Below are 17,878 nucleotides of genomic sequence, written 5' to 3'. Positions count from 1 at the left end.
ATATTTGTGAAAAAATATGAGAAGACAATAATAAACCATTGTAACTATTCTGTTATCTTCTCTCGTAGATGGCCTGCCTGCCTGGACACTGCCGGACATCTGAGGAGCTCAAGTACACCATGACCCGTCTGGCTGTTGACGGGGCCGACCTCTTCATAGTGGAGCACAGCTGTGCAGCCAACATCAAGGTAAGTCTTAAACTCTAGAGAAAAAAGTTTAAAGTTAGGGGCTACTTGACAGGGCTCGAGATTAATGATTATGATCTTGTTCAGGACAAGTAAAAAAAAAAATGTTGGACAAGAAGAATAAAGATTTAAGTTGTCCAAATGGACAAGTAAAAAAAATCCCCCAAAAATCACATTATCAAACAATTACTCCGATTAGAATTGGATCAGAGAGGAAAATATTGGAATAATATTAAAATACAATTTTCATATAGGCCTACATAATTAAAATGCCTACATGTCAAAGTGTAGGTGATATGCGTATTGGCTACATACAGCCTTGTGTCCAAACCGATGCTGACATGGAGGCGCCAGAAAATGTAGCCAAAGGTTATTGAGACTTTTAATTACATAAATACCGTGCCTTCAGAAAGTATTCATACCCCTTGACTTATTACACATTTTGTTGTGTTACAGCCTAATTAAAAAATGGATTACAAAATAAATAAATCACCATCTACACAAAATACCCCATAATGACAAGGTGAAAACCTGTTTTTAGAAATTTTAGCAAATGTATTGAAAATGAAATACAGAAATATCTCATTTACATAATTATTAGGTTATTGTCCTTCTGAAAGGTGAATTAATCTCCCAGTGTCTGGTGGAAAGCAGACTGAACCAGGTTTTCCTCTAGGATTTGCCTGTGCTTAGCTTTTTTTTATCCTGAAAAACTCCCCAGTCCTCAACCATTACAAGCATACCCATAACATGATAGCCACCACTATGCTTAAAATATGGAGAGTGGTACTCAGTAATGTGCTATTGGATTTGCCCCAAACATAACACTTTGTATTCAGGACAAAAAGTTAATTGCTTTGCCACATTTTTTGCAGTATTACTTTAGTGCCTTGTTGCAAACAGGATGCGTGTTTTAGATTTTGTTTTTTGTTTTTTTTACTCTGTCAATTAGGTTAGTATTGTGTAGTAACTACAATGTTGTTGATCCATCCTCTGTTTTCTCCTATCACAGCCATTTAACTCTGTGACTGTTTTAAAGTCACCATTGTCCTCATGGTGAAATCCCAGAGCGGTTTGCTTCCTCTCCCGCAACTGAGTTAGGAAGGACGCCTGTATCTTTGTAGTGACTTTGTGTATTGATACACCATCCAAAGTATAATTAATAACTTCACCATGCTCAAAGGAATATTCAATGTCTGCTTTTTTAAACTAATAGGTGCCCTTCTTTGTGAGGCATTGGAAAACCTCCCTGGTCTTTGTGGTCAAATCTGTTTGAAATTCACTGCTCGACTGAGGGACCTTACAGATTATTGAATGTGTGGTGTACAGAGATGAAGCAGTCATGTTAAACACTATTATTGCACACAGAGGAAGTCCATGCAACTTATTATGTAACTTGTTATCAAATGTTTACTCCTGAACTTATTTAGGCTTGCCATAACAAAGGGGTTGAATACTTATTGACTCAAGACATTTCAGCTTTTCATTTTTAATCAATTTGTAAAAATGTCTAAAAACATAATTCCACTTTGACATTATGGATATTGTGTGTAGGCCAGTAACCAAACAATCTCAATTTAATTAATTTTAAATTTAGGCTGTAACACAACAAAATGTGGAAAGAGTCAAGGGGTGTGAATACTTTCTGAAGGCACAGTAAACACTTTGAAACCATTGAAACCATCCTTTTTCTCTTGTTCTATTGGTTTTCAAATCAACATTATTTTATTGTCCAGTAGCCAAATTAATAATCCTAGTCATATTAGTAACCCATGCTAGTTGATGCATCTTTAGATCTCCCCTCTTTCTTAATTTCTAACTGATATTTTCATCTCTGTCACATGGAACTGCTCACGCGTGCGGTGCGCTTTTGAGAACAGTGTTTTCCCGCTAATTTCATTTTGGAATATTTGCGCATAGCCTACAGACTTTTTGAGTTTATAATATGAAGAAATAAAACGTTATCAACATCTTAAGCTAAACGGTCTGATCTGTTGCATCAGCCTCATTGCTTTAAAAAAAAGAAATTATGTGCACTATTTGTATGGATCTGTGGTCCCAGAACGATCCCAGAGTCTGTTTTGAACCGTATATATTTTTTTTTATCATCCCAGGGACGACGGGACGACCTTAATTTCGAGCCCTGGAGGGAATTATTTTATAAAGACATAAAAAGTATTTGGTTGCAATTGTAATGTTGCAATATTTTATAGGCTACCAAGGGTGGCCAATCATCCTCCAGGAGAGCCTGAAAGGGGCAGTGTTGTATTTTGAGACAGGCTTGAATATGCAAAGAAGCCAATAGGAAGAGTGTAGTCTACATTTCTATCTATTTCTCTATTGTAAAAAAGTAATGCATTTTATTTTGTAAAGTGGTTCCTTGCATCATACAATTATGTAAAACTGGTGTTACAGACCTTTCTATCTTTTTATTTGAGCTTTTGGACAAGTAAAACATCTGTCCTACTTGTCCAGAGTGACAACTGGCAAAAAAAGCTAATGTCCTGCTTGAGGACAGGAGTTGAAAAACACTGCTCTATTTCTGCCTTCCCTTCACCTAGACGGGCGCCATCCGACTGGCCAACTGCAACCTGCACAACCAGGCGGTAGGAGAAGGGATCAGTGCTGTGGTTCAGGACGTCTATATCCATCAGTATATCGAACAGCAGCAGCAACAGCCCCAGTCAGACGTGGTCCGACCAGGGCCCACTCCAGGTCAGGGGTTAGGGCTGGGCCAGCCCCCTGTACTGCGGAGATCCTTCTGGTTGGAGGCTGGCTCGGTCAACTTTGCCCTGATCACGGCTGACGTGGCACTGGCTGCGGACCACCCGGCCAAGTATGAGGTGCAGAGGCAGTTCCTGGAGCTCCATGATGCTCACACCAAGAGGTAGGAATGGAGGAAGGAAGGAATGAATACACTTTATTGATCCCAAAACATTTTGGGGGAAATGGATCCCTAGAGAAAATTGGTCTTGCTACCACCAGCAGCAGTCACAGACATAGATAATACAGGCATACATCAGAACACAGAGACATGAGTGCGTTGTCTCTTTCTTTCCCTTCCTCCCAGGCTATGGTTCCTGTGGCCAGAGGAGACGGGGCGTAACAAGCGAAGCAGGAATAAGTGTGGCTGCCTGGGGGGCTGTCGTTTCTACGGCGGCACCAACACAGGCCTGGACTTCTTCCATCTGGAGGAGAAGACCCCCTCCTCCAGCTCTGCCTTCTCCTCCAGCGCTGAGTCAGACATTTGCTATGGCCAGTCACTGCTGCAGCCTGGAGAGTGGATCGTCACCAGGGAGACGCCCAAACTGTCCGATGGTACGGGAATTTTTATTTATTTATCAAACGGTACAGGGTTATAGTTCATAGGGACTGTAGACCAATGCAGAGGTCATATCTGGGTCCACTGTGAAAATTATGTTAAATGTCAAGGATGCTGGTCTGTTCTATTTTTGCTTTGATCTGTATATCTGGAACACACGTAACCTACAGTACTGTGTATTCTCTCCTATAGGTAAGGGTGTGGGGGTGAAGAGGGACACCTGTACCTCCAGTCCGGCCCCGGAGCCCGGAATACGGGTTCAACACCTGAGCCTCCAGGTGCCTCCGTGCTCCCACAGTTCGGCCTCCTCCTCCGAGGAAAATAGTTCCTCCAGCGCAGCATTGCCCCTACTGGCCGGGGAGAGGGACAGCCCGTCTCCCAGCATTGAGGAACGCATGTTCCCCATGAACGGCAAAAGCACTGCAGAGTGAGTAGCAGATGAGTGCTCCAGGGGTGCAACAGGCATACACAATGCTCACACATATTCACAATTCACCAACAGCCCACATACTAGCCCACGAAAGAGTGAAGTAGCTGACTTTCTGTTGATTCCAAAGTGCATTTTCTTGGTATTCTCAACCCCTCCTTCTCTCTCCACAGTACTCTTACAGATGTCCCTGAGGGCTCCCCAGTCTCCCCCAACAGTGCCCAGGAGTGGTCCTCCCTCCGCTCCCCTCTCTGCTCGCCCCTCAAGCGGCAGTCCTCCATGCACTCTGGCCGGCTGGGCAGCACCAAGAGCCTGTCGGCAGCCGTCTTCACCGACAAGCCCCCGCCGCCCCTCGCTGGCGTGCAGTTCAGCAGTGAGGTCTCCCGTAGTGACGAGAATGCCCTGGACTCTCCCCGCCGGAGCTACGGCTCCTTCCCCTTCACGCCATCCGCAGACTCCTGCACCTTCCACCAGTACCGCTCGGCAGACTCCAGCATGTCGGTGGCCGACAGCGAAGCTTACTTCTCAGCAGCAGAGGACTTTGAGCACATCGGCAGTGCCGATGATGGTCCAGGCACCTACCCTGGGAGGAAGAAGAGGAGGCAGCAGCAGCAGATGCAGTGTCATCCCCAGCAGCAGCCCTACCACATGGACCACTATAGGTGGGTACTGTAGCTGCCAAATGACTGCCCCTCCTTTCCCGACCCTTCCCCCTCTTACCTAAGCGCTTACTTTCTTAGAGAATGTGTTCTCAGTCAACTTACCTAGTAAAATAAAAAGGGAAATAACACATGGTTACAGTAGTTAAACCCATCTGTTGTGATTCCAGCCGCAGCTCCATCTACCACAGCGTGGAGGGCCCCCTCACTTATGTGTTAAACGGGGATCTCATCACAGAGCCCAGGCCCCTGCCCATGCCCCCCATGCTGCCCCCGCTGCCAGCCCAACCCATCCCCAGCCACCAGTCGCAGGCCTCCTTTGTGTCGGCGCTGGGGTTGGAGGAGGAGGGCTCGGTGGAGGTGGAGAAGACCCCCGAGCCAGGCCTTGTGACACGACAGCCCCACGTCATGGCCTGCTACCAGAGCTACCTGGCCCACTACCAGGTAAGGCTGAGACACAATACTTGAAATCTCTGAAGCTGGAGACTCTTATCTCCCTCAATAACTTTAAGCGTCAGTTGTCAGAACAGCTTACCGATCACTGCACCTGTACACAGCCATTCTGAAATTAGCCCACCCAACTACCTCATCCCCATATTGTTATTTATTTGGCTAATTTGCACCCCAGTATCTCTATTTGCACATCATCTTTTGCACATCTATCACTCCAGTGTTAATTACAAAATTGTAACTATTTTTGCACTATGGCCTATTTATTTATTGCCTTACCTCCATAATTTACTACATTCGCACACACTGTATATATATTTTCTGTTGTATTATTGACTTTATGTTTTGTTTACCCCATATGTAACTCTGTGTTGTTGTTTTTATCGCACTGCTTTGCTTTATCTTGGCCAGGTCGCAGTGGTAAATGAGAACTTGTTCTCAACTGGCTTACCTGGTTAAATAAAGGTGAAATAAATAAATAAAATATCCCTGAACTCTTATTATTATTATTATTATTATTATTATTATTATTATTATTATGGGATTAGATAGGAAAACTAAGACATGTATTGCACATCAATGTGACACCCCTGTATAGGGTTGCAAAGGGAGGGTATATTACTGGTAACTTTCATATCAACTTAGTGAAGTTGAATTGAACCATATTGCCTATCCACTAGAAACTCATGGACAATATGGACACAGATATAAAAAAAATTATACTTTATATGAATACCTTTTTTAAAAGTAATTCAAGAATACATTTCCAAAATGACTATAGATTGCCATAGATTACCAAAGTTACCAAAAATGTGGGTAACTTTTGTAAATTACCGGTAGTTTTGCAAACCTATACCTCTCATTGTTTGTCAGGGGGAATAGGGAATCATGACAGCTCTATTCATTACATCTTCAACCTTCTGACCGTCTTCTGAATACACCCCAGGTGTCCAACTGGTCTCAGAAGCAGCCCACCAATAAGAGGACCTCCAAGTCCTCACTACATCGCCCCCTGGACCTGGACACGCCAACCAGTGAGGAGAGCTCCGCCTCCTTCGACCAGCTCTCTGTTCCCAGCTTTAAGGTAAGAAACACATTCTGTATAGACAGTGTGTGTTACTGTGTGTGTCTGTTCATCCATGGAGTACCCTGAGGTCTTAACCCTTTCTCTTATGTTGTAGGTGGTGAAACAAGGCCTCTCTGCCAGCTCTCTACTTGACAGAGGCCTTTCATTGATGGGAGACACAAACAAGTATTTAGAATTTATTTTGCTTGCCTTTGTTGACTGTGTGCGTGTGCATCATATACACTGAGTATACAAAACATTAGGATCTCCTGCTCTTTCCATGACATAGACTGACCAGGTGAATCCAGGTGAAAGCTATGATCCCTTATTGATGTCACCTGTTAAATCCACTTCAGTGCATTCGGAAAGTATTCAGACCTCTTTTTCCACATTTTGTTACATTACAGCCTTATTCTAAAATGGATAAAATTAAATTAAATCCTCATCAATCTACACACAATACCCCATAATGACAAAGCGAAAACAGATTTTTAGAAATTCTAGCAAATGTATAAAAAAACAACAACCAGATACCTTATTTACATAAGTATTCAGACCCTTTGCTATGAGACTCGAAATTGAGCTCCGGTGCATCCTGTTTCCATTGATCATCCTTGAGATATTTCTACAACTTGATTGGAGTCCACCTGTGGTAAATTCAATTGATTGGACTTGATTTGGGAAGGCACACACCTCTCTATATAAGGTCCCAAAGTTGACACTGCATGTTAGAGCCATGATGTTGACCGTAGAGCTACGAAACATGATTGTGACAGGGTTAACACTGAAGAGAAAAAAATATCCAAACAGGATTTGTCTTTGGTGGTCTCTGGGGAGATAAATATTTAAGTGATAATGCTCGAGAAGCCGGTGTTTGGAGGATATATTGGCTTGGGTGTTCGTCGAGGGCCGGCAAACCGTGCCAATATATCCTCCAAACACCGGCTTCGAGGTCATTATCATTTTTATACAACAGGTTACCAACATATTCAAATAAGGATTTACATATTTTCATTAAAAACGTTATTTTGATAGATTTATTTATACTATTTCATCCTTCCACAAGATATAGTCACAACATAAATCTAGGGTTGCTACCCAAGCCGGCTGGTCGTTCGTTCTATTGGTTTGGTTGCCAGAGAGGTGACCCAGTCGTTCAGTCTTTTTGTTCTGTATCTGTAAAACCCTCACAAACTTTTACAGATGCACAATTGAGAGCATCCTGTCGGGCTGTATCACCGCCTGGTACGGCAACTGCACCGCCCGCAACCGCAGGGCTCTCCAGAGGGTGGTGCGGTCTGCCGAATGCATTACCGGGGACAAACTACCCGCCCTCCAAGACACCTAATGATGCTATCTCTTTCATCGTTACCCAACGCTTAGGTTTACCTCCACTGTACTCATATCCTTCCATATCCTTGTCTGTACATAATGCCCTGAATCTATTCTACAACGCCCGGAAATCTGCCCCTATTATTCTCTGTACCCAACGCACTAGAAGACCAGTTCTTAAAGCCTTTAGCCATATCCTTATTCTATTCCTCCTCTTTTCCTCTGGTGATGTAGAGGTTAACCCAGGCCCTGTAGCCCCCAGTATCACTCCTACTCCCCAGGCGCTATCATTTGTTGACTTATGTAACCGTAAAAGCCTTGGTTTCTTGCATGTTAACATCAGAAGCCTCCTCCCTAAGTTTGAGTTATTCACTGCGTTAGCACACTCCGCCAACCCTGATGTTCTAGCAGTGTCTGAATCCTGGCTTAGGAAGGCCACCAAAAATTCAGAAATTTCCATCCCCAACTACAACATTTTCTGTCTAGATAGAACTGCCAAAGGGGGCAGAGTTGCAATCAACTGTAGAGAGAGCCTGCAGAGCTCTATCATACTATCCAGGTCTGTGCCCAAACAGTTTGAGCTCCTACTTCTAAAAATCCACCTTTCCAGAAATAAGTCTCTGCTTGCTACAGACCCCCCTCAGCCCCCAGCTGTGCCCTGGACACCATATGTGAGTTATTGCCCCCCATCTATCCTCAGAGTTCGTACTGCTTGGTGACCTAAACTGGGATATGCTTAACACCCCGGCCGTCCTACAATCTAAACTAGATGCCCTCAATCTCACACAAATTATCAAGGAACCTACCAGGTACAACCCTAAATCCGTGAACATGGGCACCCTCATAGATATCATCCTGAGTAATCTACCCTCTAAATACACCTCCGCTGTCTTCAAGCAGGATCTCAGCGATCACTGCCTCATTGCCTGCGTCCGTAATGGGTCCGCGGTCAAACGACCACCCCTCATCACTGTCAAACACTCCCTAAAACACTTTAGCGAGCAGGCCTTTCTAATTGACCTGGCCCGGGTATCCTGGATGGATATTGACCTCATTCCGTCAGTAGAGGATGCCTGGTTGTTCTTTAAAAGTGATTTTCTCTCCATCTTAAATAAGCATGCCCCATTCCAAAAATTCAGAACTAAGAACAGATATAGCCCCTGGTTCACCCCAGACTTGACTGCCCTTGACCAGCACAAAAACATCCTGTGGCGTACTGCATTAGCATCGAACTGACCCCGCGATATGCAACTTTCAGGGAAGTCAAGAACCAATATACACAATCAGTTAGGAAAGCAAAAGCTCGCTTTTTCAAACAGAAATTTGCATCCTTTAGCACTAACTCCAAAAAGTTTTGGGACACTGTAAAGTCCATGGAGAATAAGAGCACCTCCTCCCAGCTGCCCACTGCACTGAGGCTAGGAAACACTGTCACCACCGATAAATCTACGATAATCGAGAATTTCAACAAGCATTTTGATACGGCTTATCATGCTTTCCACCTGGCTACCCCTACCCCGGCCACCAGCTCTAGCCCCGCTTCTCCTTCACCCAAATTCAGACAGCCGATGTTCTGAAAGAGCTGCAAAATCAGGACCCCTACAAATCAGCTGGGCTAGACAATCTGGACCCTTTCTTTCTAAAATTAGCCGCCGAAATTGTCGCAACCCCTATTACCAGCCTGTTCAACCTCTCTTTCATATCGTCTGAGATACCCAGAGATTTTGGACTATGGCCTATTAATTGCCCTACCTCCATAACGCACTACATTTGCACACACTGTATATAGATTTCCTATTGTGTTTTTGACTGTATGTTTTGTTTATCCCATATGTACGGTGAGGGAAAAAAGTATTTGATCCCCTGCTGATTTTGTACGTTTTCCACTGACAAAGAAATGATCAGTCTATAATTTTAATGGTAGGTTTATTTGAACAGTGAGAGACTGAATAACAACCAAAAAATCCAGAAAAACGCATGTCAAAAATGTTATAAATTGATTTGCATTTTAATGAGGGAAATAAGTATTTGACCCCCTCTCAATCAGAAAGATTTCTGGCTCCCAGGTGTCTTTTATACAGGTAACGAGCTGAGATTAGGAGCACACTCTTAAAGGAAGTGCTCCTAATCTCAGCTTGTTACCTGTATAAAAGACACCTGTCCACAGAAGCAATCAATCAATCAGATTCCAAACTCTCCACCATGGCCAAGACCAAAGAGCTCTCCAAGGATGTCAGGGACAAGATTGTAGACCTACACAAGGCTGGAATGGGCTACAAGACCATCGCCAAGCAGCTTGGTGAGAAGGTGACAACAGTTGGTGCGATTATTCGCAAATGGAAGAAACACAAAATAACTGTCAATCTCTCTTGGCCTGGGGCTCCATGCAAGATCTCACCTTGTGGAGTTGCAATGATCATGAGAAGGGTGAGGAATCAACCCAGAACTACATGGGAGGATCTTGTCAATGATCTCAAGGCAGCTGGGACCATAGTCATCAAGAAAACAATTGGTAACACACTACGCCTAGCCAGTCCCCAGACCTTAACCCCATAGAAAATATGTGGAGGGAGCTGAAGGTTCGAGTTGCCAAACGTCAGCCTCGAAACCTTAATGACTTGGAGAAGATCTGCAAGGAGGAGTGGAACAAAATCCCTCCTGAGATGTGTGCAAACCTGGTTGCCAACTACAAGAAACGTCTGACCTCTGTGATTGCCAACAAGGGTTTTGCCACCAAGTACTAAGTCATGTTTAGCAGAGGGGTCAAATACGTATTTCCCACATTAAAATGCAAATAAATTTATAACATTTTTGACATGCGTTTTTCTGGATTTTTTTGTTGTTATTCTGTCTCTCACTGTTCAAATAAACCTACCATTAAAATTATAGACTGATCATGTCTTTGTCAGTGGGCAAACGTACAAAATCAGCAGGGGATCAAATACTTTTTTCCCTCACTGTAGATGCTTTTTATATTGGAGATTAAGTTTATAAATTGCCTGGCTGGGCTGATGAGACAGTGGATTGCGCAGTCAGATGGAACAGAGTAAATAGGCATTTTATTGTCATAGATTTAGCCGGTGGTAACTTTTGGAATAGACACCGGCTGGAATGTGGTTTTAAGCAAACAGCATTCAGGAATTAGACCCACCCGTTGTATAAAGCTAGCTATGTCAGCCATTTGCTAGGCCATCAGAAGCATCTGCCATTCAACTGTATTAGGGCAAAGTTTTGGAGTGGAATCAACTAATCCCATTGACTTGTAATGGGTGGGACCGTTTTTACAAAACGTATGGAAACTTCTGCCTTCTGGAAGACCAACAGGTCACTGTGCAATAGCGAGCAGTAGTTTTCCCACGGTCTAGGTAGCTTGCTGTTGTTGTAGGCTAGTTTGCAGCGTCCGCAGTAGGTGTTATCGAAGAGGATGTTTTTGCTAATTTGTTAGGTTCTCCTTTTTCAATAATAACTTTCAACAAGAAGTTAAGTTTGAAATGATCATCATCTGGTGAGTGGAACTGTGTTTTTTATTGAAACGTGCATGCTGCTGTTAGCCATCTCTTTGAAAATAACTTATGTGTGTGAAACATTGTTGCATTTAAACTTTAGATCACCGGATACTTTGTGTGCTAAACATGAAATGTTTTTTGCAATGGAAAGTAATAGTTGTACATTTTGATTGGGAAATGCTTAGCCTAATGATTGTGTTTTTGTATTCTTATGATTGGGACTTACTGGCTTATTATGTCCGTGTGAATGGACTGCTGACGTTCCATCGGCCCTATGCAGTGGTGTAGTGGTGCCTGGAGAAGTGGGTCCTGTGTGAAGGAAAGGCACCCTGTGTGAAAAATCCTATGTTTTCCTATAGATTTTTCAGATTTTCACTCTCAAAATGTATTTTTATAAACGTCAAGAATGTGATGATCTAAGTCCACAACAATGGTTAAACCACATCAGGAAAAACATTTTGAGGTCTGGGAAAAATTTAAAATAAATATTTTTGGAGGGTGTAGTTTCCCTTTTTAATTCAATTGAGCAAAACAAATGCCCTCCCCTTTGATACAAATCAGCATTATATCATTCTATAATGCCAACAGAGCATGATGACTGAATTGTGCGTCTAACCAAGCATTTCAATACCTGGTTTGCATACCCATTGTTGCCTTAGTTAGCATTTACTGGTAGATATCATAAGTTGAAACGTCTTTCCTACCTACCGGCTACTGATGTCATTCTTCTGTGAGCTGCTCCATGCGACAACCAGTTGAGAGCTGCGCGCTTTTGCTGCCTGCAGATGATATTCCACTGAAACTAGGTGCTGCGCGCATGTGAATATATATTTCACGTGATTTGCGATTGTGTAGGCTACTTTGTGCATGATTTCACTATTGTGCTACATAATTAATAAGTTGTATACCTCCACTACACTACTTTGAGATGCAACAGAAGGGATTAAGAAGTGAGTATATGCAATGCCCACTGAAGAACAAAGTGGGTATAGGGCCTATACCTGCGTATAGCCTCCACTACACCACTGGCCCTTTGTGTTTTACAAAAAGTGCACTCTCTTACATGAGTGTGCTGGTATTACAGTTGTTGTCCTTTCAGCATCACAAGCCTGTCAGACACTGAAGGCCTAGGTCCAATAGGTTCGCCACTGCGCAAACATGTCTATAATAGATATAAAGACTGTTACAATTTCCCCGTCGTCCCTTACTAATAGTGAGCATGCAACTTTCCAACAATTTCCCCGACTCTTCCCTACCAGTGAGTCAAGGAAATTCTGACAAAGTTTGAGGATCTTTTTCACTGAAACTAAAGGACAGTAATGTTACGAGTAAAGTAGGAATCCCAGGTTTCAATAGGCGATAAGATATTAATGTTTCAAGAAAGGAGTATATATGCTATATTTGGCCTAGCGAAGCGCTTTTATGCACTGACTGAATGGAAGATGATAATTATGAGTTTTTTACTCCGCTGGTCTCGGCTGGTCCTGGGAAGAGAAAATGTATCCGACACCGAGACAAGACAGAGACACTCAATATGTGGTCTCCAGACCGGACTCTACAACACTGGAACAGAGTTAAGATAGTAGGTGCCAGGCGCACTGGTTTGAGTGTGTCAAGAACTGCAACGCTGCTGGGTTTTTCACACTCAACAGTTTCCCATGTGTATCAAGAATGGTCCACCACCCAAAGGACATCCAGCCAACTTGACACAACTGTGGGAGGCATTGGAGTCAACATGGGCCAGCATCCCTGTGGAACGCTTTCGACACTTTGTAGAGTCCATGCCCCGATGAATTGAGGCTGTTCTGAGGGCTAAAGGGGGTGCAACTCAATATTAGGAAGGTGTGCCTAATGTTTTGTACACTCAGTGTATGTGTGTTCGTGTCTGCTCCATATAATGACATATAGAACTCATTTAATAGGATCTCTATGGTCTGCTCTGTGTGTTTCTCACACACACACATCTGTAACTGCATCTCTCTCTATGTGACTATAGCCAACCATACACTCCTCTGGAGAAGAAGGCGATGGAGAACACAGACGACACCACCACTGAGGACTGGACCTTGGAGCAGCCCCTCTCCCAGACCAGAACCACCGCCATCGTGGAGGTGAAGGGGGCCATCAATGTGGTGCTCACCCCTCTAGTGGCTGAAGCTCTGGACAGGTAACAGCAACTGGGTTTATACTAAGTTCTAGTATGCCATAGCCACCAAAGGTTTTTGAAAAAATACTGTTATAGGTAATCTTATAGACCAGCTCATCATAGAAAATGCTAACCATATTGGCTTTCCATCTGCAATCAGTGTCTCCCCACAGCAACTGTGCCCAGCTACTCTCCTTGTCATATTACAGGAATATCAGTGACAATGTATGGGGTGTTATTACAGATACATTGAGTCCATGGTCCACTACGTCAGTATACGTCACCCTGCAGCCATTCTGGATGACCTGCATGGGAAGGTCCTAATCGAAGCCTATCAGATCAGCAAGTCCACTGTGACTGAATCCGTAAGTAAACCTCACCAAGGAGTACATCTGGCCAACAGTCGGGCACTATAAGGGTCTTTCTATAAATAATGGGGCCAATAGGTGACATTGGGATCAACATTTCAAAATGGTTTGAAACAAAATAAAAATGATTTTCATGCTGTTCCACATGTGTACTTAGAGGAATAAAAGTGAATATATACAAATTGGCCCTTAACTCCACCTATACAACAACATCGGCCTAGGACTATACATATTTTAAGCAGGGTTCATACAAACATTGGCAAGTCAAGGACTTTCAGGGACTTTTTCAAGCACTTAATTTACATTTTCAAGGACCTCAATAATTATAATTTACACTGAGTGTACAAAACATTAAGGACACCGCTCTTTCCATGACAGACTGACCAGGTGAATCCAGGTGAAAGCTATGATCCCTTATTGATGTCACTTGTCATATCCACTTCAATCAGTGTAGATGAAGGGGAGGAAACAGGTTAAAGAAGGATTTTTGAGCCTTGAGACAATTGAGACATGGATTGTGTATGTGTGCCATTCAGAGGGTGAATGGGCAAAACAAAATATTTAAGTGCCTTTTGAACCGGGCATGGTAGTAGATGTCAGGCATAGGGCTGTTATGGTGACTCTATCAAATCAAATCAAATTTTAATGGTCACATACACGTGTTTAGCAGATGTTATAGCGGGTGTAGCTAAATGCTTGTGCTTCTGGCTCCGACAGTGCAGTAATATCTAATAAGTAATATCTAACAATTTCACAACATATACCTAAAACACACAAAACTAGTAAGGAATGGGATTTAAGAATATATACATATATGGACAAGCAATGACAGAGCGGCATGGACTAAGATACAGTAGAATATTATAGAATAGAATGCAGTATATACATATGAGATGAGTAGTGCAAGATATATAAACATTATTAAAGTGACTAGTGTTCCATTTCTTAAAGTGGCCAGTGATTTCAATAGGCAGCAGCAGCCTCTAATGTGTTAGTGATGGCTATTTAACAGTCTGATGGCCTTGAGATAGAAGCTGTTTTTCATTCTCTTTGTCCCAGCTTTGATGCACCTGTACTGACCTCGCCTTCTGGATGATAGCGGGGTGAACAGGCAGTGGCTCGGGTGGTTTATGTCCTTGATGATCTTCCTGTGACATCGGGTGCTGTATGTGTCTTGGAGGGCGGGTAGTTTGCCCCCGGTAATGCGTTCAGCAGACCGCACCACCCTCTGGAGAGCCCTGCGGTTGCGGGCAGTGCAGTTGCCGTACCAGGCGGTGATACAGCCCGACAGGATGCTCTCAATTGTGCATCTGTAAAAGTTTGTGAGGGTTTTAGGTGCTAAGCCGAATTTCTTCAGCCTCCTGAGGTTGAAGAGGCTCTGTTGCGCCTTCTTCACCACACTGTCTGCGTGGGTGGACCATTTCAGTTTGTCGGTGATGTGTACGCCAAGGAACTTGAAGCTTTCCACTCTCTCCACTGCGGTCCCGTCGATGAGGTTAGGGGGGTGCACCCTCTGCTGTTTCCTGAAGTCCACGATCATCTCCTTTGTTTTGTTAATGTTGAGTGAGAGTTTATTTTCCTGGCACCACACTCCCAGAGTCCTCACCTCCTCCCTGTAGGCGGTCTCGTCATTGTCGGTAATCAAGCCTACTACTGTTGTGTCGTCTGCAAACTTGATGAAGGCGTGCTTGGCCACGCAGTCATGGGTGAACAGGGAGTACAGGAGGGGGCTGAGCACGCACCCTTGTGTGGCCCCAGTGTTGAGGATCAGCGAAGTGGAGATGTTGTTTCCTACCTTCACCACCTGGGGGCGGCCCGTCAGGAAGTCCAGGACCCAGTTGCACAGGGCGGGGTTCAGACCCAGGGCCTTGAGCTTAATGATGAGCTTGGAGGGTACTATGGTATTGAATGCTGAGCTATAGTCAATGAACAGCATTCTTACATAGGTATTCCTCTTGTCAAGATGGGATAGGGCAGTGTGATGGCGATTGCATTGTCTGTGGATCTATTGGGGCGGTAAGCAAATTGGAGTGGGTCTAGGGTGACAGGTAAGGTTGAGGTGATATGATCCTTGACTAGTCTCTCAAAGCACTTCATGATGAGAGGTGAGTGCTACAGGGCGATAGTCATTTAGTTCAGTTACCTTTGCTTTCTTGGGTACAGGAACAATGGTGGCCATCTTGAAGCATGTGGGAACAGCAGACTGGGAAAGGGAGAGATTGAATATGTCCGTAAACACACCAGCCAGCTGGTCTGCGCATGCTCTGAGGACGCGGCTCGGGATGCCGTCTGGGCTGGCAGCCTTGCGAGTGTAAACACGCTTAAATGTCTTACTCACTTCGGCCACGGAGAAGGAGAGGCCACAGTCCTTGGTGGTGGGCCTCGTCAGTGGCACTGTGTTATCCTCAAAGCAGGTGAAGAAGGTGTTTAGCTTGTCCGGAAGCAAGACGTCGGTGTCGGCGACGTGGCTGGTTTTCCTTTTGTAGTCCGTGATTGTCTGTAGACCCTGCCACATACGTCTCGTGTCTGAGCCATTGAATTGCGACTCCACTTTGTCTCTATACTGATGTTTTGCCAGCTTAATTGCCTTGCGGAGTGAGTAGCTACACTGTTTGTATTCTGCCATATTCCCAGTCACCTTGCCATGGTTGAATGCGGTGGTTCGCGCTTTCAGATTAGTGCGAATGCTGCCATCTATCCACGGTTTCTGGTTAGGGAAGGTTTTAATAGTCACCGTGGGCACAACATCACCTATACACTTCCTGATAAACTCACTCACAGTTTCAGTGTATTCGCCACACCGGCAGTCAGGCATAATGAACGCAGCCAAATTCCATGTGAATGTTCAGTCATTGTAACTAGGCTTCTCCAAAACTGCGCTCAGATGCCTCTGATGGTCATTAATTTTGAATGGTCATCCAACTTGGAATTCCTAGTCGGAAACAATGGCATCTTTCTAGACTGCCGACTTTCCGAACTGAAGTACACTGACATCATGATTAGACCTAGTGTAAAAAAGCTAATTATTTGTTCGCTGTGCCTCGCAAGTGCTACACCAACTGATCTATTTTGTAATCAAAGCTTGAGTTTTGAAATATACAGCTGTGGAATAAATTAAGAGACCACTGCAAATATTTCTTAAATCTGCATCTCTACATGTATGACAGCCATTCCATTCCAGTGTCTGTTGAATTCCAACACAGGCACACCTAATTTTACTGAATTAAGTACTGATTAGGCGATCACCTGAACCAAATATTATTTAACGAGGAAAAGTATAAAAACCACTGCTGTGGTCATCACTATCCTCTTGCAATAGGACCAGCTGAATGGCAAAAATAGTGCTAATAGTACCTCAAAAGTAATATTAATCAAAAAATAACTATTGACCATGCCAAAAGAGTTGAAAAGGAATGTTTTGAGTGAGGAAAAGAAGGGTTCAATTCTGGCTTTACTGGCAGAGGGATACAGTGAGCGTCAGGTTGCTTCCATCCTTAAAATGTCAAAGACGGCGGTTCATAAGAACAAGGTCAAGCAGCAGACATTGGGGGCAACAAAGCTACAGACCGGCAGAGGGCGAAAACGACTCTCTACTGACCGGGATGACCGCCAACTCATTTGAATGTCACTCAAGAACCGTAGGATGACATTAAGTGACCGACAAAAAGAACGGCAAACGGCAGCTGGGGTGAAGTGCACGGCGAGGACAGTTCGAAACAGGCTCCTAGGGGCAGGGCTGAAGTCGTGCAAAGCTAGAAAAATGCCCTTCACCAATGAGAAGCAAAGAAGAGCCAGGCTGAGGTTTGCAAAAGACCATAAGGATTGGACCGTAGAGGACTGGAGTAAGGTCATCTTCTCTAATGAGTCCAATTTTCAGCTTTGCCCAACACCTGGTCGTCTAATGGTTAGACGGAGACCTGGAGAGGCCTACAAGCCACAGTGTATCGCACCCATTGTGAAATTTGGTGGGGAATCGGTGATGATCTGGGGGTGCTTCAGCAAGGCTGGAATCGGGCAGATTTTTCTTTGTGAAAGACGCATGAATCAAGCCACATAAAAGGTTGTCCTGGAAGAAAACTTGCTTCCTTTTGCTCTGACATTGTTCCCCAACTCGGAGGATTGGTTTTTCCAGCAGGACAATGCGCCATGCCACACAGCCAGGTCAATCAAGGTGTGGATGGAGGACCACCAGACCAAGACCCTGTCATGGCCAGCCCAATCTCCAGACCTGAACCCCATTGAAAGCTTCTTGAATGTGATCAAGAGGAAGATGGATGGTCTCAAGCCATCAAACAAAGCCGAGCTGCTTGAATTTTTGCGCCAGGAGTGGCATAAAGTCACCCAACATCAATGTGAAAGACTGGTGGAGAGCATGCCAAGACACATGAAAGCTGTGATTGAAAATCAGGGTTATTCC

General features: G+C 44.1%; 1 protein-coding gene across 1 annotated transcript in view; it reads left to right on the top strand.

The window, feature by feature from the left end:
* Positions 1–17,878, top strand: part of LOC311145993 (bridge-like lipid transfer protein family member 1) — a 154,292-nt gene that overhangs the window by 46,625 nt on the left and 89,789 nt on the right. The window contains exons 23-32 of the mRNA XM_084182417.1: positions 69–188; positions 2,747–3,072; positions 3,256–3,503; positions 3,700–3,934; positions 4,108–4,596; positions 4,764–5,037; positions 5,990–6,127; positions 6,225–6,295; positions 12,944–13,114; positions 13,338–13,458. Coding sequence (XP_084038543.1) covers positions 69–188; positions 2,747–3,072; positions 3,256–3,503; positions 3,700–3,934; positions 4,108–4,596; positions 4,764–5,037; positions 5,990–6,127; positions 6,225–6,295; positions 12,944–13,114; positions 13,338–13,458 — 2,193 coding nt within the window. The remainder of the gene's footprint in view (positions 1–68; positions 189–2,746; positions 3,073–3,255; positions 3,504–3,699; positions 3,935–4,107; positions 4,597–4,763; positions 5,038–5,989; positions 6,128–6,224; positions 6,296–12,943; positions 13,115–13,337; positions 13,459–17,878) is intronic.

This window comes from Coregonus lavaretus (genome assembly GCF_964263955.1).
Source record: "Coregonus lavaretus genome assembly, chromosome: 18".
Lineage (NCBI taxonomy): Eukaryota > Metazoa > Chordata > Actinopteri > Salmoniformes > Salmonidae > Coregonus > Coregonus lavaretus.
Note: the sequence above shows the minus strand (reverse complement) of the source record. Positions and strands in the feature narration are given on the sequence as shown.